General features: G+C 29.3%; 2 protein-coding genes across 2 annotated transcripts in view; one reads left to right on the top strand and one right to left on the bottom strand.

Annotated features, from left to right (window-relative positions):
• LOC117175997 (ankyrin repeat domain-containing protein 11) overlaps positions 1-14,180 on the top strand; it is a 66,230-nt gene extending 52,050 nt beyond the window's left edge. Inside the window, exons 4-9 of the mRNA XM_033365935.1 lie at positions 1,698-1,825; positions 2,180-2,665; positions 2,777-3,294; positions 5,657-6,164; positions 8,123-8,578; positions 13,254-14,180. Of these exons, the coding sequence (XP_033221826.1) occupies positions 1,698-1,825; positions 2,180-2,665; positions 2,777-3,294; positions 5,657-6,164; positions 8,123-8,578; positions 13,254-13,433 (2,276 nt within the window). The 3' untranslated portion in view covers positions 13,434-14,180. The remainder of the gene's footprint in view (positions 1-1,697; positions 1,826-2,179; positions 2,666-2,776; positions 3,295-5,656; positions 6,165-8,122; positions 8,579-13,253) is intronic.
• LOC117176001 (transmembrane protein 70 homolog, mitochondrial) overlaps positions 14,167-23,743 on the bottom strand; it is an 11,324-nt gene continuing 1,747 nt past the window's right edge. The window contains exons 2-3 of the mRNA XM_033365945.1: positions 20,067-20,420; positions 14,167-14,416 (exon numbers count right to left, since the gene is read on the bottom strand). Of these exons, the coding sequence (XP_033221836.1) occupies positions 14,204-14,416; positions 20,067-20,420 (567 nt within the window). The 3' untranslated portion in view covers positions 14,167-14,203. The remainder of the gene's footprint in view (positions 14,417-20,066; positions 20,421-23,743) is intronic.

A 23,743-nucleotide genomic window follows, 5' to 3' on the forward strand; every position in this document is an offset into this window, starting at 1 on the left:
TCGGAAAATTTGTCAAGAATAAAAAGTTCTTGTAATCAGCCGAGGAATACGCCTGAATTTTCCCGGAGCGTTTTGAGCAAAATTTTGAATTTTGCAAAAATTTTTCATATGCAAAATCCAAATTTTTGCTCAAAACTCTTCGAAAAAATTCAGGCGTATTCCTTGGCTGATTACAAGAACTTTTTATTCTTGATGATTTTTCCGAAAAGCGCATCGTTTATTGTAAAAAAATTCATGAATGTTTTCACAAAAATTTTGCCATTAAGACGCCATTTTGAAAATACTAAAACGAAAAATCGATCTTTGAACCATGGATTCTCAAAGTTTAGACATTTTTTCCACCGGTTAGTAAGATTCCAGGTTAATTACAGACTCGAAAAGCTTTGGAAAATGGTTCACAAAAAAAAAATAGGCACGAAAAATCACGTTTTTTTTTTTGTTTAAACTGCATTTTGGGATAATAAATAAATTTTTTGAGGAATTTTATTGGCACCGTCGGAAAGAGGAGATCTTAAGCAATAAAAATATATGTGTCTCAATTTTTCCTAGTGTCGAATAGTCTTAGTTATTGGCCGTTGAAAAGCAGTGTACCGGTAGTGGCGTTTTGGCCGTTTAAGGGTTAAGCTGTAGGTCCCCCCATCGTGTACTTGACTGCAACCCAGTGCGTTAAAGATGGGGTAAAACCAGGCTTTGTCCAATATGTCTGGGCAGACTGCTGTCATCAGATCACTTGATTGCATTATAAAAATGCATCCGTGACTGATGATATATACCGGGACAGCCCCGAGCAAAAATGATCAAATAAAAATCCATCTCTAACCAATAATGCCTTCGACATGTTGGGCAGTATAAGCCTGTGACAACATTTCAACACTGAAATGTTTTTTAATAATAATAATGAGACAGTAATTTATAAGCGAAAGTTTTGGACTATATATATTTTCTAAATGGAATTTTCACAAGACTTGATTTTTAAGATCTATTCAATTACATGTTTTATATGTGATTGCGCGAAGATTGGAGTTGGATTATCATGAGAGAAAAAGTCAAGTCACTATAATTAAACTTAGTCTTGGATGCAATCGACGGAAGCAAGGACCGTTTGTTTCTATGAATATTTTCAAGGCACAGATCCAAGTTCGTATTTCTATGCAGTTTTACTGCTTCTGATCGTGCGACCTTGCACATTTTTTCTCGACTACAGTCATGCTCGACCAGCAAATCTCGAATAGTTAAAAAAAATATTTACTTTTGATCCTTAGGTATGACTATGAAGACACAAAAATATATAATATTGTAAGTCCCCGTAAATTAAACTCCTTTCTAATTAAAACGTCACTCAACAATTTAGTTAAGTTCTTAGCAGAATCAATTAGTTAGAATGTTGCATTGAATAGCTCGATTGACAGAAATTCAGAATTTTGATGAGTTAATGAAGGACTTGCGTTCTCAGAAAGAGCAGGTCCTCGTGAATGTCGAATAAAGAAAAAAATCTCGAGGTGAATGTGAACTGTGATCTGATCCTTCTTTCTCGAGGAACTTGTTATTGGCTCGGAGGCTTTGATTAATGATAAACAAGTTGATCGTAATGGGCAGCTCGAATACAGTTCCTGTCAAACTCGCTTTTAGAATTTATTTTTATCAATAATATGTTGATAATTAAACAATTTAATAATGTTTTAATTGTTTGATTGTAGTTGACAGATTGGGATCTGGGCAGTCAGGAAGCTCGCCGAGAGTGACGCTTCGTCTCAATCAAGTCCGAAGTTCGAGGGATGAAAAGAAAAGCGGTACCAACTCCCGCCAGGGCACTGTGAACACACAGGTATACACATTTTAAGGCATTAACTGAACTTGAGCAAAATATATTTAAATGTATAATCTCACTAAATATGAAAACCTTCCTTATAAGAAGATCTAAAATTTGAAAGTGTTCCAAAATTACAAGATCAAAGTCTGAAAGACTTCTAAAGAAGGAAATGAGTCCATTTTAAAATTCGTAACAAATTATGTAGAAAATTTCCAATTTAAAAGCGACTCGAGAAGTAGCCGTTTTGATCTCAAAGGAAAAACATTTTAGGCATAGATTTTCTCATACATTTGAAGGATTATAATTTTAAAGTATCAAAGATAGAACGCAAAATCTATAAATCGCTTAACATATAATTAAAATTTTCAGGGACAAAATCAAATGGAGGGAACTTCGAAGACATCGGCCTCTCCCTCGGGAACTGGCAATGCCATATCGTCCAGTTCTAGTGGAAGCGGAACTCCATCGTCTACTGCCGACAACAATGACGTTTACGAGTTTAAAAGTTCGAAGGAAGCAACACCAGTAAGAGGTTCCAGTTCTTCGCCAAATCCTGAAAAAGAAAAAGATGCCAAGTCTTCCGTGAATCAGAGCCAAAGCGGAAACACCGGTGCAAGCAGCGGATCGGCGTCTAACACTTCTGGAGAAACTTCTACGATCTCTGGAGCTGAAGATACCGCGACTGTCACCTCGCCTGCCTCGAAGCGAGCTTTTGAGGCCGACAATGCCGACGAACAAGATGAAGAAACCCGCAAAAAGAAAAGAAAGGATATCGAGAATCCCAAAGACAATCCTAAAGGCAGTGCATCTGGAAGACAAAACATCGGCAGAAATAATGCCAACACTGGTGAAAAGGTGCTTTAGTTTTTGATGTTAATTTATTTTGGCCTTACGGGCTGATCACGACTGTTCCTTCAAGTGCAATTATATATTTCCATCTGTGATCATAAACTCTTTATATTTCAGTGTACAAAATCAGGGAAGCAAGGTGCAGGTTTAGCATCGGGAAAGAGCAACCAAACTTCTGGTGCAACTAACGCCGATCGGAAAAGCCCGAGTGCTTCCACCGCGAGCAGTCCCAAGCCCTCGAGCGGAGCGACATCAGCTTCGAACTCGAAAACGGCAACCCCAGCACCCCCAGAATCCGATGGCGAGGAAGTTTCTTCGAAAGCAGATTCTGGTACTGCGCCAAAAGTTCCGCCTCTGAAGATCGTCATACCCCAGAGTACGACTTCAGAACAAGAACAGGGAAATAGAATCGGGAAAAACACTTCTAATAGGAGTCATCAACTTCCTTATGTTGTCGCTAGCTCAAATAGCAACGACTCGACGGATAAGGATCAAAATCAGCCTGCCAGTGGAACGACGAGTCCTACCGAAGCTGGATCCGCGTCCAAAAACGAAGATAAAAAGGACTTTAGCGGTGCTCTGCATGGAGAGGAAAGATCGACTCATCATCAAAGAGTTCTTAGAAGTTCGCACAGGTTAGTTACGATTTAGTCCATCCTTGATTCGTGAAAGAAAATAATTGCTTTTTAACATCGCGCTCCCGTATTGCTTTTTTAAATCCTTCTGAGGTAGTATTTTTTTTATTTAATGAAGACGTCAAGGCTATCCAACCATTAAATACAAAATTTACTTCAAAAATAACGCGAACAAGAAACGGTTGTGAGGCTTATCATTCAAAATTAAACGCTGTGTTCAGAAATTCTAAACCATGCGTTTGTATTTTGGTCCAAGCTTTGCTACAAGTCCAATTGGGTACCTACATAAAAATGAAAAGCGTTCGAAAATTGAGAAAAGAAGCGATGGAAAAGAAGCCTGATTGGATATTATTTGTCAGTTAATCAGGGCATTATTGAATTTTTAATCTAAGAACGTTACACGTTTAACTGAAAATGAAATTGATTATATAAGAAAGGATTTTTCTATCAAATAGTTGATTTTCTTTACTAAATTATAGAACTTTCAAGACGAAATGACGAATTTTCTATACAAAACAGTTGAATTATCAAATAAAAATATGAAATTTTGAAGAAAAAAGTTAATGTTATACCAAAAAGACGAATTTCCATCACAACAGTTCAATGTCCAACCGAAGAGATGAATTTTTGACTAAAATCATAATCGTCAACCAAAAAATGCATTTTTAAGAAGATAGTTCAATTAAAACTTAGTTGTTAAATTTGTAAAGAAAAATATTAAGTTTATACCAAAAAATCGAATTTTTTAACAAAAATATTAATTTACTACCAAAAAAGACGAATTTTCCATAAAGTTTAAAAATTCTCAACCAAAAAGTTGATTTTTGAAGAAAGAAAGAAAAAACATTTTTCTTTAATTTTTAAGAAAGTAGTTCAACTTCAAAACCTAGTTATAAAATGTTTAACCAAAGAAATGAATTTTGAAACAAAAAGATTAATTTTTACCATCAAAAAACGAATTTTGAGTAAAATCAAGAGTTCTCGGCCAAAAATTTGAAGTTTTAACTGAAAAAGATGAATTGTTAAAGAAAAAGATTGTCTACCAAAAAAGACGAATTTATAATAAAATTCAAGAATTCTCAACCCAAAAATTGAATTTTCTACTATAAACATAAAATTTTAAACAAAAATTTTCATTCTCCGGTCATTATTCATTTTTAATTCATATTCATTTAATGCGGGCGTTATTGAATTTTTAATCTAGGAAAGTTACACGTTTAACCAAAAATGAAATAATTAATTTTTTAATTTAAAAAATAAATTTGATTATATGAGAAAGGAATTTTATATCAAATAGTTGATTTTTTAAAACTAAATTACAGAAATTTCAAGACGAAATTATGAATTTATATACAAAACAGTTAAATTATCAAATAAAAACATGAAATTTTGACGAAAAAAAGTTAATTTTATATCAAAAAGACGAATTTCCATCACAAAAGTTCAACTTTCAACCAAAGAGATGAATTTTTGACTAAAATTTTTAATTGTCAAACAAAAAATGCATTTTTAAGAAATTAGTTCAATTTTAAAACTTAGTTGTTAAATTTGTAAACAAAAATGTTAAGTTTATAACGAAAAAAACGAATTTTTAACAAAATTAAAAAATTCTTAACCAGAAAGTTAAATTTTGGACTCAAAAGAGAAATTTTTAGACAAAAAGATCGATTTTCTAAAAAAAAAAAAAACAACGAATTTCTCACAAAATTCAAGAATTCTTAACCATAAAGTTGTTTTTTAAGAAAGAAAGATACATTTTTTAACAAAAAGATTAATTTACTACCAAAATAGACGAATTTTCAATAAAGTTTAAAAATTCTCAAGCAAAAAGTTAATTTTTTAAGAACGAAAGAAAAATTTTTTTTTTAATTTTTAAGACAGTAGTTTAACCTTAAAACCTAGTTGTCAAATGTTCAACCAAAAAAATTAATTTTTAAACAATAATATTAATTTTTTACCATCAAAAAACTAATTTTTAAACAACAAGGCTTAGTTACTACCAAAAAAGACGAACTTTTAACAAAATTAAGAGTTCTCGACCAAAAAGTTGAAGTTTTAACTAAAAAAGATGAGTTTTTATACAAAAAGTTTAATTTACTACCAAAAAAGAATAATTAAAAAAAAAAAGTTAAATTTTCGTCCAAAACATTCATGTTCAGGAAAGGTACTAAAAACGTTTATGTACTTTTAGAAAAAAAATTCTCTAAATTCTAAAATGTAACGTTACTTTGACCCCCCTCCCCCAAAGTGTTAACGTAGTTTATGGACGATCCCTTATTGCACTTGGCGATTCATTTCGTATCTTTATAATTGCAAAATTTAAAATTACGTTGCAATAAAAAATTGTTTAATATTTTGTTAGAAGCGGAAATGGTAACGGATCCTCGAATTCGAAAGAAGCTTCCGGAGGTACAGGAGGAAACGGAAACTACTCGAATTCTTCACCCTTGCCAGCCGCTTCAGCCGATCGTTCCAATAACTCTTCCCCTCAGCCAACGCCCGAGGCTGGAAATGCTGAATCGAACAAAGCTACCTCATCAGAGTCTGCTACATCCTCCAGCACAAAGGCAGGAGCGACGGCGGAAAAGTCCGAGAAGAATAGCGATAGCATCAAAGCCCAGAAGGACGGAAATGAAACGTCCGAGAGTGCGTCCTCTACAGCCTCAACGACAACGACTAGCACTCCAGCTCCAGCACCTGTTGAGCTGCATCCGAGAAAGAGGAAAATGAAACCCAGCAAGGAAGCTCTACAAGCTGCAGCCACGGCCTCGAATGAAGCCTCTGAAACGGCGAGCTCTGGTCCTGAAGTTCATCCCCACGATCAACCAATTACGAACTGCTATCAGTTGTTTCTTAATATTAGGAAGCAGGTAATGTAAATACATTTGTTTAATTTTTCTCAAGATCACGCACTACGCGTGACAGTAGCCATTTTTTGGCTATTTCAGATGTTTCAGTCTAAAATTTACGAATTTGACATTTGTAATTAGGAAAAAGATCGATTTTACTGTTTCTTTAAAATCAGTCGTTAGAAAACGAAGCAAAACAAATAAAATTTGAACGTTACAATTTTAATTGGTTATTGGAAAACTTTTATTTTGTAAGTAAAATTGTTGAAGTTTGTTGTATAAATAAATATTGAACACTTATTATTCCTAAAAGAAATTCGAGCAGGTTATCGACAAAATCCGACCATACCGAAATGTCGGTGCAAACACCGAGATTTTTCAACTATGCTAAATGAAAATAATTTAACTTCTAATTTAAGAAGTGTGCAGATTATAAAAAAAATGTAATCGCTCAATTTTTATTATTTCTAGCTCAGTTTTTAGTACTTCAAAGGGAAAAATGTTTAGCTTTTTAGAGTTCGAATTTTTTTATTTAATTGACTCTGAGAAATCTTTTCGAACCAGGAAATGACCAGGCATTTTTTCTTTGATTTAAACAGCCACCCTGCAAACGTTTTGCGCCGGTCTCTTTACATTTAAACTTAATATTGAATCGGAACCTGTATTTATTGTTTACTTAAAGCCTTAAATGTTCAGAACTAATCAAATCATTTTAGAATATTTCAAATTAATGGACCTGAAAGTTTAATTTTGCTTTAGAATAAGACAATTTATTAAAAATTGAGTATTTGAAACTAAGAAACTTGAGATAAAGAGGTTTAAAATTAAATAATTTAAAACTAGAATGCATAAATATTCCAAATTCAAGCCTTCCAAATAATTTTGTTTGTTTTTATTTGAGTGCATTATCTTCAAAATTAACTATTTTTAAATTTAAAGAAGTCAAAATGTAGAAATTTTGAGCACCTAACATTTATAACTATAGGTTCCAATTTCTTTAAAAAATTACGAGCTACAAAATTAAAAAATTCCCTTTTTATCATTTATAAGTGATTTCTTAGAAACAATCTTCTATTTTTTGTTTGTTAATGTAAACGTTTCCAGCCTCCTTCGTCGTTTTATTTTTGTTCTGTTTACCATTCCGATTTTTATTCTTCACTTTTACCCAAGTTCAAAATTTTTAGATTACATTTGAAAGCTTTTTTGTATTAGCCATTACAGCTCTTTCGTCGAACAAAAAAAAACAGTAAAAAAGTCGTGAACACAAAAATTTTGTTGATCCAACGTGTTCTCCCTTCCAAGACTTAATTAATGAAAACAAAATGATCAAATATATTATATTATTGAAACTGAAATACATTTCTAATCAGTAGTGTTTGACAGTAATTTGTAACAAGTAACTGGGTAACTAAAAAGTTATGTTATTAGTAACTTTTAGGCTTTAGGGTAACTTAGTTACTATTTTAAAAATTAACTTGTAACTTAAATTTTAGTAACTTATTAATGATGTTAATAATTATTACTTATATTTACTTATTATTAAATACGTGAATCGTGATTTGAACTTGAATTTCAATTTGAAAAATAATTTTTAACGTTTGATGAAAATAAAGCCAACGAAGCAAGTAATTCTGGTAATCCTGCCGAACGTTGCGGAAAAACAAAAACTGTTTAGAATATATCATGGACAGAATATTACAAGTACTTGCCGAACTATATTTTTAATTTTTTATATAATTTAAATAATGCCTCTTTCTTTTTAAATTAAGTTTTATGAATTTATGATCTTAATTATATTGACTTTTAAATTAAAAAATGAAGGGAGTAAAAACAGTAACTTTTTAGGTAACTTTAAGTTACTTTAACTAATAATTGTAACAAGTTACCCTTTTTCGCAAAGTAACGTAACTGTAACTAGTTACTCGAAAAAAGTAACTTCCCCATCACTGCTGCTAATATATGAAAATAATTTTTTGCAGATCGAGAGAAGAAGAAAAGGTCTCTTCCCAGTTCAGCCAAAACCTCCTCAGGGCTTCAAGGACTACCTAATGAATCGGTGCACTTACGTTCTCGCGGGAAATCCAGAAACTGAACCGAACATGAATATTCCTGCGGGATTAGTGCAACTTATGAAGGATCTTTATGTTGATCAGGAAAAGGAGAGACATCGGCTGAGAATGCAACACGTCGTGGAGAAAGAGAAACTAGTCTTATCCGTCGAGCAGGAAATTTTGAGAGTGCACGGCAGAGCAGCTCGCGCCTTAGCCAATCAATCGCTTCCTTTTTCTGTTTGCACTATACTTAAGGATGAAGAAGTTTATAATGTCATAACTCCTGAACAAGAAGAGAAGGACAGAAATGCGAGAAGCAGATATAATGGGAGGTTATTCTTGAGCTGGCTTCAAGATGTTGATGACAAGTGGGAGAAAATTAAGGTAAAAATATTATTATTATTAATAACTTACATTCAGGACATACGAATGTTTTGAATAAATGAACTGAAACGAGATTCAAGCTCTTGATTGGGCACTATGTAAAATATCTATCTTATTTTTAATTATAATTTATTAATTATCCCAAGTCACGGCACGAATTTCCCAATAAAATGATTATTCATCGATGACAAGGGAAAGATTAAAAAAATGTTACGTGCAAACCGACCAATTTGTGTCTCAAACTTATTGGTTTAAAAGATCGTAGAACATTTGTCAGTTAATAATTGATAGATTTGTTAAATAAATAAGGTAATACGTGTTTTTCCTATTTCAAACAAAAGGTGCGATTTTTTACTTTGTTTATAAAAAAAAACTACTTTTTGTCTTTAAACCTCTATAACTTTTGAGATAAGAAATATATTTATAGTAAAAAAGTAACAAAAACGCGGCGTTTTTCTGAAAATACTAAGAATGGATTTGATTAAAAAATCAACTTTAATGAGGGAGAGTTTTTTGTAAGCTCATGTGGGCTAAATAATTACTGTATACCAGAAGAATTTTTTCCATTAATTCGAATTTTCTTTCTTTTCTTGCAAAAAAGACAGATACCAAAAAAGGATTCAGATAAAGTGTGTGCGTTTAAAAAAGTCATCAGTTACAAAAACAATATCAAAATTATATTCTTAGGGGAAAAAAGCTCTCGGTCTCAAAATTGGCTTAGCCCGCCTAAACCTGATATGATGTTTTACTTCTATAAGCAGATCATTTTCAAAAATATTGGATAGAATAAAAAAGGTGGGATTTTCCAGACATTGTTTTTTCATGTTTTTAAAATTTGAACATAAAAATAAAAAAGATTTTCTGAGAATTTAGAAAATTTTTGAAAATTTATGAATTTTTGTAGACGTGCAAACTTTTATCTTAACATTTTTACTTATTTGCCGTTGTTTGCGGGAAAAATGAGAAAATTCAATTTTGTGAAAAAAAAATTCTTCTGACCACAAGTTATTTTTAGCCCGCATAAAAATCACAAGATGTCTTTCTTATGAAAGTACAAATTCAACAGAAAATTGATAACAAATATAAGTGAGTTTTCATAGGCCCAAAAAATGTTATTAATATTTTTTTTTTTTTCATAAATTTCTGTTCGAGAAATAATGCTGGAAATAGACAAATTTTTTACACATAAAAATAGAGAAAGAACTCTCAAGAGTAAAAATAGATTTTTTTATGGAAATTTTAAATATTTTTTATTACGTTTTTTTCGAGGTTTTTTTCAGTTCAGAATGCGTATTTCGAAAGTCTTCCAATTTAAAAATTTTCCATTTTAGGTTTTAATTTTTAAGCGTAAATTTTAATTATAAAAATTTTTAAATGTAGTTTTAAACACTTAAATTAAAAAATTCAAAGCGTTTAAAATCAAAGATTTTAGATAAATATTTTGTTAGTTGATAAGCTGCGAATATAAGTTAATTAATGATTTCTTAAATATAACTATACTTTAAGATTTGAAAAGTGAATAATAATTTGATTTTACAAGACGATTCGGTATAAGTTCACAATTTGAGAATTACAAGATTCAAGCGTTAAAAATTAAACTGCTTCAATTGGAAAGGCTTATTAGTTAAACAAATGTAAACACCCAATCGAAACTTTAAGATCTATTTTCAATTTTAAAATGAATTCAAACTAATATATTCATAATTAAAAGTTTTTTTTTAAATTTGAAATATTATTTCAGTTTAAAATATTCAATTTTTAAACCATTCAATTTGAAATTTTTTAATTAAGAATAATAACAATGACCTAATATTTAAAAATATCTGACTTTTTATTTAAAATTAGTAATGATAAATTAAATATTTAAAATCAAACAAAAAAACTAAGCTATGAACGCTACAATTTTAATTGTTCTATTTAAAAAATGTAGTATTCTTATAAAAAATCGAGTAAGTTGAAGAGATATTTATAAGTTTTAAAAAAATTCTAAATTAATTAAAAAAATTAATGATATCAAATAATTCAAACGAAGTTTCTATACGTGTACCGACAAAATCCGGCTATTCGAACCAAAATTCGATGCAAATAGTCCACTTCCTAATTAAAACAAAATATAGATTTTGCCAGATATCGAACAAAAATTTTAGAAGCTTCATAAGTATTTTGAAAGGCTTTAGAAGAATAAAAAATATTTCCTACGAAAATTGAAAATTATTATTTATTTTTAAAAGTTAATTTTAAGTGAATGTGTAAAAAAGATTTACAAAATTATCAAAAATGAATGTGGAAGTTTAAATTTTTTTTTTAATTTGGCATAATTAAAAAAAATAGGAAAATTGTTACGAAAAATTCGAATCATTTTAAAAGATGTTTTGACGTTTTAAAAAAATTTCAAAAATAATTAAAATTTAAACAAATGTAAAACAACGTGTAGATATTTTAAGATTTTGAAATAAAATTTCGAAGCGTTTTAAGGATTTTTAAACTCGCTAAAGTAAAAATAATTCAACTCTAAATTTGAGAAGTCTTCAGTGTATGTAACAAAAATTTAACTTCAATTTCTATTGTTTCTAGCTTAAAATTGCATTAAATGATATAATTTTGAACATTTCTTAATTAACTGTTCGGTTCTTAAATTTAAAGCATTGGAAATTATACCGTGGATTTGATTTTTATCAATCGAATCTGAATCTTTGAATTTTATAATTTATAAAATGTTTTGTAAATTATTGTTCATTTAATAAAAAAATATTAAATTTTAAAAACTTTCAAACTTCAATTTAAAAAATTCCACTTGGTGTGCCTTCAATTGTGGCTTAGTTATTCTTACTTCAAATGAACAAATTTTTAGATTTAGTGTAGTTTTTTTAAATTTTATTAACCCTGAAAAATGTTTGCGAACCGGGAATTTTTTTCTTTAATGAAAACGGCCACTGTGATCCTTAGATTCAACACGAAGTTTTTTCACTTTAACATTACTTCGAAAATAATCCTAAAAACTGTTCAGAGAGCTGAAACTTGGCCGGGAATTTTACGAATTTTCAGAAGAAAAATCAGCCCAAGTTCGAGTTAAACCGTTTTTAAAACAATTAAAGTGCAGTGTTAAAGATTTAAACAATTAAAAATTAGAAGCAATTGAAGTTGAAAATTTTGGATAAAATGAAGCTTGACTTTGAATGTAAAAATCTGAATAATAATTGATTTGAAAAAATGATTCTAGATCCGTTCAAAATTTGAGAATTTTTTCAACTTCAAAGTTTAAGGCCTTCCCTTACATTCTTTTTTATATTAAATTCAATAAATAAATTTATTAATACATATATTATTCTTATTAATTTGTTTAGCCATTAAAAATGTTAACGTGCGTTTGAAACTTTATAAACTATTTTCCACTTAAAAATAACTCCATAATAATATAGTCGTAATTAAAGATTTTTATTAAATTTAAAATATTGTTTAAGTCTAAATTATTCAATTGTTAACCTATTTAGTTTGAGATTTTTTAATTTAGAAAAAGAATAAGTATTTAATATTTAGCAATATTTCATTGTTCATTTAAGATGAGTAAATTGTAACCAAGTATTAGTTAGTTAATATATTTTTTCAGAACTTCTAAATATATTTTTAAATTAATCGATGTTTCATGCAATTTTTGGAAAATCCTACGAATTAAAAAAAATCCTTAAAATCTTCCAAGTTCTTTTCTTGATAATTTTTGACGTCTCTCTTCAAATCTTTTTAAATTTTCTGTTACAATAATTTTTCAAAATAAATCTACTTTTTTTTAAGTTCGGCTGTGGGTGTTTTCACCAAAATTTCAGTACGACTAGCCAAATTTTGTCAGTGCACACACTTCGTGTAAATTATTCGAAATCATTCCAAGCTCTAAATTTAATATAAACCTTTCTAAAACTTCTAAATATCTCTTAAAATTACTCTAATTTTTTTCTAAAAATAATAAGTGTTTTATTGTTATTTATCAATTCAAATTTTAAGGACTTTCTTTAATTTTCAGGATTTTTTAAAAGTTGTAAAAAAAATTTAATTCATTTTAAAATATATTTAAAACTTCTCAAAAAAATTCTAAAATTATTTTAAATTCGAAAAAATTGTAAAACACTTCTAGATTTCTCAAGATATTGAAATAAAATTTTAAAGCTTTTCAAGGATGCTTGAACTGTTCAAAATAAAACTATTCAACTTCTAATTTAAGAACTGTTAAGTTTACGAAGAAAAAATTATTTTTCAATTTTTAATGTATCGAGCTTAAAATTGTTTTTTTTTTTGCTTTTTGTTTGATTCTTTAAGTTAGGTTATTGAAAATGTTAATGTAGATTTATATTTTTGGAACTAAATCTGAATCTTTGATTTCTATAATTTATAAAAGTGAAGAACTTTTAAACTTCAATTTCGTAAGTTTGAAATTCAAGAGTTGTACTTTGAATGCTTTAATTTGTTGTTTATTACTTCAAATGGAAAAATGCTTAGAATAGAGTTTGATTTTTTAAATTTTATTGACCGTGAAAAATGTTTGTGGCCCGGGAAAAAAATCGGGAAATGACCGGGAATTTTTTTCTTCGATTAAAACGGCCACCCTGAAAATTCAAGTGACTTTTAAATAACATTTCAGTTGTCATAAGCCATTCAATTAATTTGATTTTTCTTATCCTTTTAGGAAGCGATGTTATTGAGGCATCACAACGAGGCAGAATCACTGCACGCGGTGCAGCGCATGGACTGGGAATGGAAACTGAAGGAAGTCGGTCTGTGCGAATTCAAGGCCACTCCTCAAATCGAAGATCTCCACGTACCTATGGTGCACGTTGCCGATGACTTTGATCTTTTACCTACTTAGTGTAACTGAACTGTACAAATCATCTGCACTTAACTTAACCCGTTGCGTTGCTATCTTCGATTCAACATCGAAGGTATAATCTGTGATCTCTCTCTCTCTCGATGTAAGCGCGTTATTTAAACAGCGACGGGAACTATTCGACACCAAACCAATCATTGATTTTTTTTAAACTTTGGGTACATAGTTGCCTATGCAAGGAAATTTAATCAGTTTCATTTTCCTTCACTTGTTTATCAAGCTCCTTTGATAATTCGATTTCATCATTTTATTATGATTTCAAACGTTTTATAAGCAATAATTCGCGTCGACTGTCGCAAATATAGAATCTGGTTGTTTTTTATACGAAATGAGGCTGCATTTCAAAGCCATCCAATCACCTGCGACGACCTATATTATAGTACATACATATTTTTTTACTATCCTTACCGATCATCTTAATTTTCTTCACGAAAACATTCCTGCTATTCGACGGAAAAAGCTAGTAATTAACATTTGCTCTGTAGAGACGATTTTCCGACATTCGTGCCTGAGAAAATAACCTATTCGGAAAAATTCACTTACGAAGTGTTTTCCATTTGGATAGCAGGTTCTTTGTTCATTCTTATTTCGTCTCTTCTAATCAAAGAAGCCGCCGGGCACTCGCATCTTGTACATATTTTGTAACTAGCCATCAACTTTACAGTGTATAAAGCATCACGAGGTGAAAGGAGGAGGTTCAATAAAATAAGTCGAGAACTTTCAAATCAATTCTTTATTGTGTTCTACTTTTATTATTTACTAGTTTCGTTTACTTTTTGAGGCACGACATCTTCTGGAATACCGAGTTTAAAGTCTATAGGTTTGTCGTATCCCATGATTCGCTTATAGTGACTCAGATCATTGAACGAATCGGGAGTGAAAAATAAGGGAGCCTTTTTTATTAAACATGAAGTGAACATCCCTGGTACTTCGGGCACAAACACGTCTTTTGGCTGGAATTCGATCTGTAAGTAAGTTTATGAAGTTACATTAATTTTTTTAAGTAGATCAAAAAGGTGCAAATGCTGTAGTGATTTTTATCTTGCGTAACTTGTTAAATAAAATTGAGAGAGAAAATAGCAGAAAGATTTCAATTCAAACGTTCGCGATAAATAGACCCAAGAGATATGAATACAAACGAACTTAGGCTTCTTTAGAAAGATGCAATAACGAAAAATTATTTCAAAGCGTTCAAATTTAAAATATCCTTCCATTTTTAAAGCAACCCAAATTAAAAATTACTTGCATTTTTAAAGGCATTCATATTTAGGTACTACAAAAGGTGGCCACTAAAATCTAAGAAATTCCCGATTAACAAGGCAGCTTTTCAAAGCCAAATTTTCTCGAGAGGTTAATAACTCGAGTTTTCAGCGCAACCAATTTTCAAGATTTTTAAAAACTTTAAAAGATTTTCAGGTGGCCCCAAAAAGTGACCATAAATGGCCTCGAATTCGTATGAAACTTGGTAAATGGTATAAGGTAAACTGACCATTTCTGGGACAGTTAGGAAAAGCTAACCCACATAAACACAATTTTACAAGGGGGGTTTGGAATTTTTCGTATAAGAACCGTTATAATAAATAGCTAAGACATTATTTGATCGATGGGAACAAAAAATACATTATTTATTTTATGGTTAATTAATATAAATAGATATTTTTTAAGCTAGTCAGATCGCCCATTAGTGGGACACGAATGTTGGGGCATATCCTCAAGTGGGACACACATGGGCCAATACTGGGACAAGGAAAATTCAATGGAGTTTATCAAAATAAAATGGCACATTTTAAATATAATTTATTACAGAATACATTAAAAAGCAAGAATGGATTGTGATTGCCATTTAATTATTTATTCTAAAAAAGTGGTTTAAAGTAGTTTATTGAACCCTCTAATTCTAACCTCAAATTTTGCCAACTGCTTATAGGTAAGTAATTTAATAATAACTCATAAATTAATTTTTTAAATAAAATTAGTAAGTTTGCATTAAAATTTAATATTGTAGATTAATCTTATCGCTTTACTTGCAAATTAAACTGTTTGGTAGTAAATTTTGAATTATAATTCATCTTAATTCAAGTTAATACATAAATTGAAAAAAGTATTGAAACAATTCAAATTATTTTTTTGTCAGTTTTGATTAATATTTCAACTATTTTGTTGAAAATCCTTCTTTTTTGGTTCAAAAAAGTATAATTTCAATTATAAGTGAATTTTGTTTGAGAAAAATGCAACTGTTTTGTTGAAAATGATATTATGGTAGAAAATTCAACAATTATGTTGAAATATTTTTCTTTTTTTAATAAAAAATCTTATTCGGTTAAAAATTAATGTCATGTTTAATTTATAATCAAAACATTTTTTGTTTATAATGTCAACTATTATATTTTTCGATAAGAAATAAATCTTTTTTGGTAGAAAATTAATCTTTTTTATTTTTAAATTCAAGAATTTGTTAGAAAATTGAAGTATTAGGTTAACCAAAAAAGTTAAATTCTGATCAAAAAATATAATAGTTGATATTTCAACCAAAAAATATTTTAATTACATACTAAAAGCAGTCGAATTGATTTAAAAAAAAAAGAAATTTCCAATCAAACTGCTGAAGCCTCAACCTAAACAGATTAATTCTCCACCACAGTTGCATTTTTGCTCAAGAAAGATGAAATTTATAATTTAAAAGATACGTTTTCAAACCAAAAAGACGAACTTTCAAGAAAATAGTTTAAATGTTAATCAAAAAAACCTTTTTTAGTCAAGTAAACAAAAATTTAACCGAACTGTTAAATTTCCAAGTAAAAAAGATGAGTTTTCTTCGAAACAGTTATATTTTTAATTTGAAAATATAAATTTTCAACAGAAAAGTTAATTTAATTAATTTATCTTAAAAAGTAAATCGATAATATTATTCTTACTAAAGTTTCATATAAATCTATGATATTAAATTTTAATGCATTCTGACTAATTTTTATTTAAAAATTAAATTTATGAGATACTATATTACATTACTTACCTAAGCTTTTTAGAATAAATAATCAATTGAACGGCAAATGTGGATCTTAGAAACAATTTTTTTAATACGTCACTAACACAAATTGCAAAATTTAATTAAAAACACGGCAAAAGTGACCGTCTCAGTAATGGAAACGCAATTTCGCAACTCACGTTTAAGTGTCCGAAACTGAGAGTCAGCGATAGCTCGTCCCGGTTTAGGCAACTATAGCAAAACAATTTCCAAATGCGGGGCACTAAAATATTCATAAGTTATCGAATAAAATCGCTAATAAAATTATGAATTTTATTCTTAAACGTATTAAAAATGTGCAAAAACCTTACTTTTTCTTTTGGTGTCGGAAATTTCAATAATACAATGCTGTACAAGTTATGTGGAAAGTTTTGAAATACAAAAAAATGACAAATTTTATAGCAGTTCATTCACACATTTTGAGGAATATTTGTGATTTTTTTTTTTTTACTAAATGTATAACTTATCAGGACAAAAATAAACAGTGGTAACAAATTTAAAAGAACTTTAAAAATAATAGAACATTTTTACTTTTATAATTTCTGTTGGAATATAAAAGATACTGAGCGATATTTATTATTGTCCCAGTATTGCACATACTTTTTGCGTTGTCCCAGTAATGCTCGGTTTATCTTACAGGGATTTGTAAGTGGGGGGCTCAAATTGCACAAATTTTACATATTCGCTGGAAACTCGCTTGGCTCTTTTTTGAAAAAATCAGTTTTTGTAATTAATTTTTAACAATAAAATTCGCCGAAATATAGATATATTTTTTAATTCTTCTCTTCTTATCATTTAAATTTGAGAAATTACAAAGTTTACATTTAGCACGATGGGTCTTAACGTGATTTAACCCAAAGTGTAACTTTTGTTGTATATCTTAAATCTTTACAGTTTCCTAAGTACTTTGCAACAAATATATCTTTCAATGATCTTTCAATCTTTCAATAGGAAACCCACATTCTAGATAATAAAATTGTATTTGTTGTATTTTTATTAAAAATATGCGTATCAGTAGAAATTAACAATATGGGGCCTAACAATTTAATATATTAGTGTAAGTTTGTGATTAAGTTCCATAATTTGTACCTGAAAAAAGTGTTGCAAGAATATATGTTTTGAAAATCTCGAAATAATTGTAGTTAAAAACCTGATTGGCTTTTCATTAATGGAAGTTGTGTTATATCTTCAATTTGAAATTTGAATAATTAAATCCACAATAATTCCTTTTAAATAAGAAAAATGATAGAAAACCTTATGCAAGTTGAGTAACATTTTGTTAAATTAAAACTTTCCAATTATCTAACAAATTATTTTTAATATTATTCATGGTTTGTTTTTCATGTGTTAATTTTTCCCCGCATATTAGCATTTTTAAACAAAATCCATCATCAAGATTTGCAGTTTTTAACAGTTTCAGGTTATGTTGGCGTTTTACATAGGAAATGGGTATTTTTAATCAGAAATTATTAGATTTTAAATATTTCAACAATTTACGTTTTTCGATTTTGCTAACGCTTTTTGACGGGAATTGAGATTTTAAACCAAAGTCATTTCAATTTTGACGGTAGGTATATAATTTTAAACAATTTTATGTTATTTTTAGTATAAGAAATTGGACTTCAAAGAAGAATAACAACTTTTAAGAATCTTTTAATAATTTTCGGTTATGTTACAGTGTTTATCGTCGGAAATTGATATTTCTGGCAATTAAACAAAAAAGATTCTAAAGGTGATTCACAAATTTGAACAATTTTTTTTTATAATAATGTTTTTCGCATAGAAAATTGTTGGCATTTTTAATAAATTGATTTCGAAGAATGTTTACAATTTATCAACAACCTTAGGGTTATTTTCGTGTATTTCGACTGAAATTCGTATTTTGCAAAACAAAAAATCATTAGACTAATGAGTTTTGTTTAAAATAATTAAATTTACAAACTTGAAGAATTTCGGATTGTAGAATTTTTTGGAAAATTGGTATTTTCCAATGAAAATCCTAATTTGAACAAGATTTAGAATCTTTTAAGAGTCTTGGATTATGTTAAAGTCTTCTGTCGAAAAATGAAATGTTCGATGTTTCTAACAGGGTTGGAATTGAAGCCTGATCCATATAGTTTGACTATGTTTTTTAAAATGACCTTACGTTTTTACACGTGAATATTATAATTTTTTAATTATTTGATATGATATTGGACAATAAATCCTTAATACCTCTGAAAATATGGATGCAACGAAAAAACGAATTTTATCAAATGTAACTTCGTGTAATTGTTTTTCCTGTTGTGTTAGTATGTTCCATCTAAAATTGCTACTGTTAATAAAAAGTCATTAGATTTCAAATAGTGTTTACAATATTTTAACAATATCTTTCTTACTTAGCACAATTTGAGAAAATTGAACTTAAATACAAACAAATAGAAACTTAAATACATATCCCAAGGCCCAATTTCGACAAGGTCGACTTTACAAGCAACTACACCAAACTCTCGCCTTCGGTCCAGTATCGAGAGTTGCTTTCAAACAGCCTTGGACTGAATTCGGGGGAGGGGGGGGGTCGAAACGTAAACAGTCAGGACCGCCTGAGAGTTTGATGCAATTGACAAATAATAATCTCATTTTGAAGTTTCGAATTTAAAAAATTTTAATAACTCTACAAATAAATTTGAAAAATACGCTTATAATAGCATATATTCTTGCTAAATGTTTAGCAACGATTGATTAAACAGAATTTCTTGTTTAATTCGGTCTTGAATTGTTTATATGACGCCAAAGAACTGTAGTCTAAACCTCATTTTCCAATAACATTCACATGACTTCAATAGGATTGTTTCCAAAGTCAGACATAATTTTTCCAGTAAATGGATCTTATAGTATATAAAATTCTAATTATAAAAACGCCCATAAAATATTTTTTACATATTGTTTACTATTTTTAATTAAATGTTGAAATATGAATTTTTTTATCACGATATCGATTGGAGGGCCCCTTTGACGTCAAAGAGGTCGGATTTTGCACCAATCACAGCGCACGTATCAGTGATTCTCAAATATCTTCTTCTGTGTCGACGTTTTGTTTTGATTATGTGTACGTCGAAAATAGAAGTCGCAAAATATTGTTTAAAAAATGTCAAAGGAGGATTTCGTAAAAACCAATACAGGAAATCTACAAAAAATAGATATATTTATATTACAACAGGAGCAAATCAAAATATTCAGAATTGACAGCAGACCGTGGCCTTACCTCCTCATCATGAGTTTCGTATCGCCACGTTGATAGATAATTATAAGAACATCTGACTCACGTGACACCAATTTGAATAAGTGTTTCACCGCTTTAAATTTTTAATAATTTTTTTCTGTTGAACGACTCAAAAGAAAAAAAATTATAACGCACCTTCGATTCAGATTAATATTATGTATTACAAAATTATTTCATCTCAAATCGCGAAACAACCCTATTCCGCCTCTATTGAAAATAAAACAATAAAATATATCAACAAATTTACACGGTTGTTTGTTCCAATAGTTTTTTTGGGAGGTAATCGCTTCAAATTTGAAAGCAAAGCAAATATTTGTTAGGCACGAACCTGTTTATCTCGTAAGAATATCGTGTAAGTTGTGGCAACATATTTATCTTCTTCTGGTAAGTACTTTATACTCGTGATGTACTTTTTTGTTATCATGTGGAGAAGCAGAGGTGTGGCGATTGTAAAAAGTCCAAAAAATACTGAGATGCCTACAAGTGTTCCTAAACTGTTGGTTTGTGCCATTTTTTCATAAATTATTGGCTGTGCCATTACACCCATACAAGATGTACAGAGAGAAAATAACTTTATATTGCGGATCTGCCGGGTCAAAATTCCGGTGTAGACTTCCGTGGCAGGAGAAATTGTTTCATCCTGTTTGGTTGAAAAGTATCTCTCCCTGAAATATGTAGTAATCTGGAGAAAGAAAATATTTCTTTATTTTCTTCAGAAAATTCCGGCACCGTGTTAAGTGTAATTCTACAAGTTGTTAAATAAAAGTGAGAAAATATGTTACTTTATTTTTAACAAGTTCAATGATGAATCGAAAGTTTTTTCATCAATATAGACTGTATAGAATGATACCTTAAATAATGAACGACACAAATTTAATTAAACGTTGAATGCAGTGGTGTAGACTGTAGGCGATGCCTGACTGGTATTGGCGCCACCAGGGTACATTTTTGGAAGGCCTGGCGGCGCCAAGCCGCTTTCTTGTCCCCACATAAAATTTTTCCAGTTATGGGCCATCCATGAACTACGTAACCAATTTTGGGCTTTTTTGACCACCCCCTCTCCGAAAGTAACGTACCAGTTGGCTAAACACGGATCTTACGTTTATAAATTCATTTATATAAAATTAATGTAGAACCATATTGAATTCAATACGAAACACTTTCAATCCCTACGATTTTTGGCGAATTAAAAAAAAGGAATAATGATAATTTCCAAACAAAAAGTTGTATTAACAACCAAATATATGAACTTTTCAGTCAAATAGACGAGTTATTCCAAAAAGTAGCTAAACATTTAACCAAATGGTAAAATTTTGAAGCCAAAGAGACGACATTTTTCGAAGACAGTTGAATTTGTAACAAAAAAGTTATTTTTCAACCAAGAAAGATTAATTTTCGATCAAAAAGGATGAATTCTTAACAACATAGTTGAATTTTCGACCAAAAATGATGGCTTTAACAAAATAGTTGAATATATAATAAAGAAGTTTAATCTTCAGCATACAAAGAAGCATTTTCAAACAAATTACCGAAATTTCAAACAAAAAAGATTCAAATTCAATCAAATATTTGAATTTTCAAGACAAAAAGAGAACTTTTTTAGAATATAGTTGAATTTCCATAAAGACAGTTTAATTTCAATCAAGAAAGATGAATTTTCAATAAAAGAGTCAAGTTTTCAAGCTAAAAAATATGTTTTGTAAAACAGTGGATTTTTAAATCGAAAAAGGTGAATTTTTAACAAAAAAGATCGTTTTCAATGAACAAAGATACATTTTTAACAAAATACTTAAATGCTCAACTAAAAAATTGACCTTTCCATAAACAAGAATAATTTTGCACGCAAAAAGACGACTTTTCAAGGAAATATATGATTTTGCTATCAACAACTTTCCAACGAAAAACATGACATTTCTACCAAATACAGTTGAATTTTTAATTTATACAATATACAGGATGAAGTTTTGACAAAGAGTGGAATAAATAAATTTTCAGGTAAAAAAAATTAATTTTTCAGCAAAGTCGTTGAATTTTTAAACGAAAAAATTAATTTCCCACCAAGAAGATTAATTTTCAACAAAAAAGACGAATTTTAAACAAAATCCATGAATTTTGATTTAATTATTTAATTTAAAAACCAACAACATCAATTATCTACAAAATAATTGAATTTTCAACTCAAAAATATTTTGTTCTTACCAGAAATTTTAATTCTCAACCAAGCACTTTTATTTTATACCAAATTCAGTCATTTTCAAGCCAAAAAGATACATTTTCTGGAAAACAGTAGAACTTTCAACATAAAGGTCCATTTAAAAGCAAACAGCTGAATTTCTAACTGTAATTATGAATCCTTCAAAAGAAGTTTAATTGGCAACAAAGTATTTCAACTTCAAGTCAAATAATATGAATTCTTAACGAAGCATTTGATATTTTCAACCAAACAATTGTACTTTGAAACAAAAAGAATCAATTTATAACCAAGAATATTAAATTTCTATTAAGACGAATTTTCAACAAAGTACATTCATTTTCAACCAAAAAGTTGAACTTCCAACTAAAAATGATATATTTTCAACCACATAATAAAATTTTTAACAAAAAATCGAATAGTTTGATTGTCAATTTAAAAAATTGATTTTCAACTATACATAAAACGAATTTTTAACGAAGTAGTTGAACTTTTGATAAAAAATCTGCCCGCTTCGCGGGCAAATACTCATCACGCGCTATGCGCGCGGCTCGCTTCGCTCGCAAGTTTGAGTGCGCCTAGGGCGCGCGACGGTAAAATCTAGCGCTCGATAATTCACCCACGGATATTTATTCTTTGCATTTGGAATGATTGAAAAAAACTTTATAAAAAAGATCTCTTTTAGATGGCAGTATTTATATGCGTCTTAATATTCTGAATTTTCTACTTAATTAAGTATAGTCAAAGATTAAGTTTCTCAAAGCTCTGTAGGCTTTGAGGTACACATTCTCATCGTGACACTCGCGCTGCGCGCTCGATTTCCGACAGACATTTGTAAACAGGCTTTGTTGGATTTTTTTTTCTCGTAACTTTCGTCGTTTTTCCACACATTTTTTAAAATTTTTGTTTTCAACGTTATTTTTCACGAATAAAACAAAAAGTACGCGTCCTATCAAGAAGTGATTCTTAACGAAATTGTAGATCTTTTTTGGGATAACCATTTTTTTTAATTCATCTTTTTTCGTATCCTACATAGTTTGTCCACAAAATGGAATTTTTTATTTTCCATTATTTTTTGTGCAATCAAAATTTGAATTTTCGATTTTTGAAGAAAATCCATAAATTGGTTATGATAATCTTGTAGAACTTTCAAAAAGAAATGTTTTTATTTTCTCGACTTTTTTTCATATCGTACGTTTTTCGGCTTCAAATTTTGATTTTCGGTTGATTAAAAAAATTTTGAAAACGCTATAACTCTGAGAATTTTCTTTTTATTGAAAAAAGTCATAAGGATAAATTGTTTGCTCTTTTTAATACTACAAATATCCGTACATAGAATTTTCAAATTGAGAAAAAAGTTGTCTCAAAAATTTTCAAAATGCACTCACTTTTTGAATGTTTATCAAAAATGGCTGGTTAACGAACTCGTCCTTTCTTTTAGGACCTAAAAAAAGTGTGGACAGACAGACGCCATCGTGAAAACCTAATTTTCGGATTCAGGGGGTCTCGAAACGTGGAGATCCGTTGAAAAAGTGTGATGTCAAATTTCCGACAATTCTAATACTTTCTCAATCATAAATGATGAGAATGTAAAAAGATACTTTTAAATATATATTTGTATTTTCAACAAAATAATTATATTTTCAATCAAATAATAGAATTTTTAACTAAACCAGTTAAATTCCGAACTAAAAATATAATAGAAGCAGTTTCAATAAAAAAGATTAACTTTTACCCAAAAATATATTTGGATTATCTTATTGGATTTAAGTTCTAAATGTTATCTAAGTTTGCAACGTTATTTCACTTGACCC

Source organism: Belonocnema kinseyi, chromosome 1 (genome assembly GCF_010883055.1).
Source record: "Belonocnema kinseyi isolate 2016_QV_RU_SX_M_011 chromosome 1, B_treatae_v1, whole genome shotgun sequence".
Classification (NCBI taxonomy): domain Eukaryota; kingdom Metazoa; phylum Arthropoda; class Insecta; order Hymenoptera; family Cynipidae; genus Belonocnema; species Belonocnema kinseyi.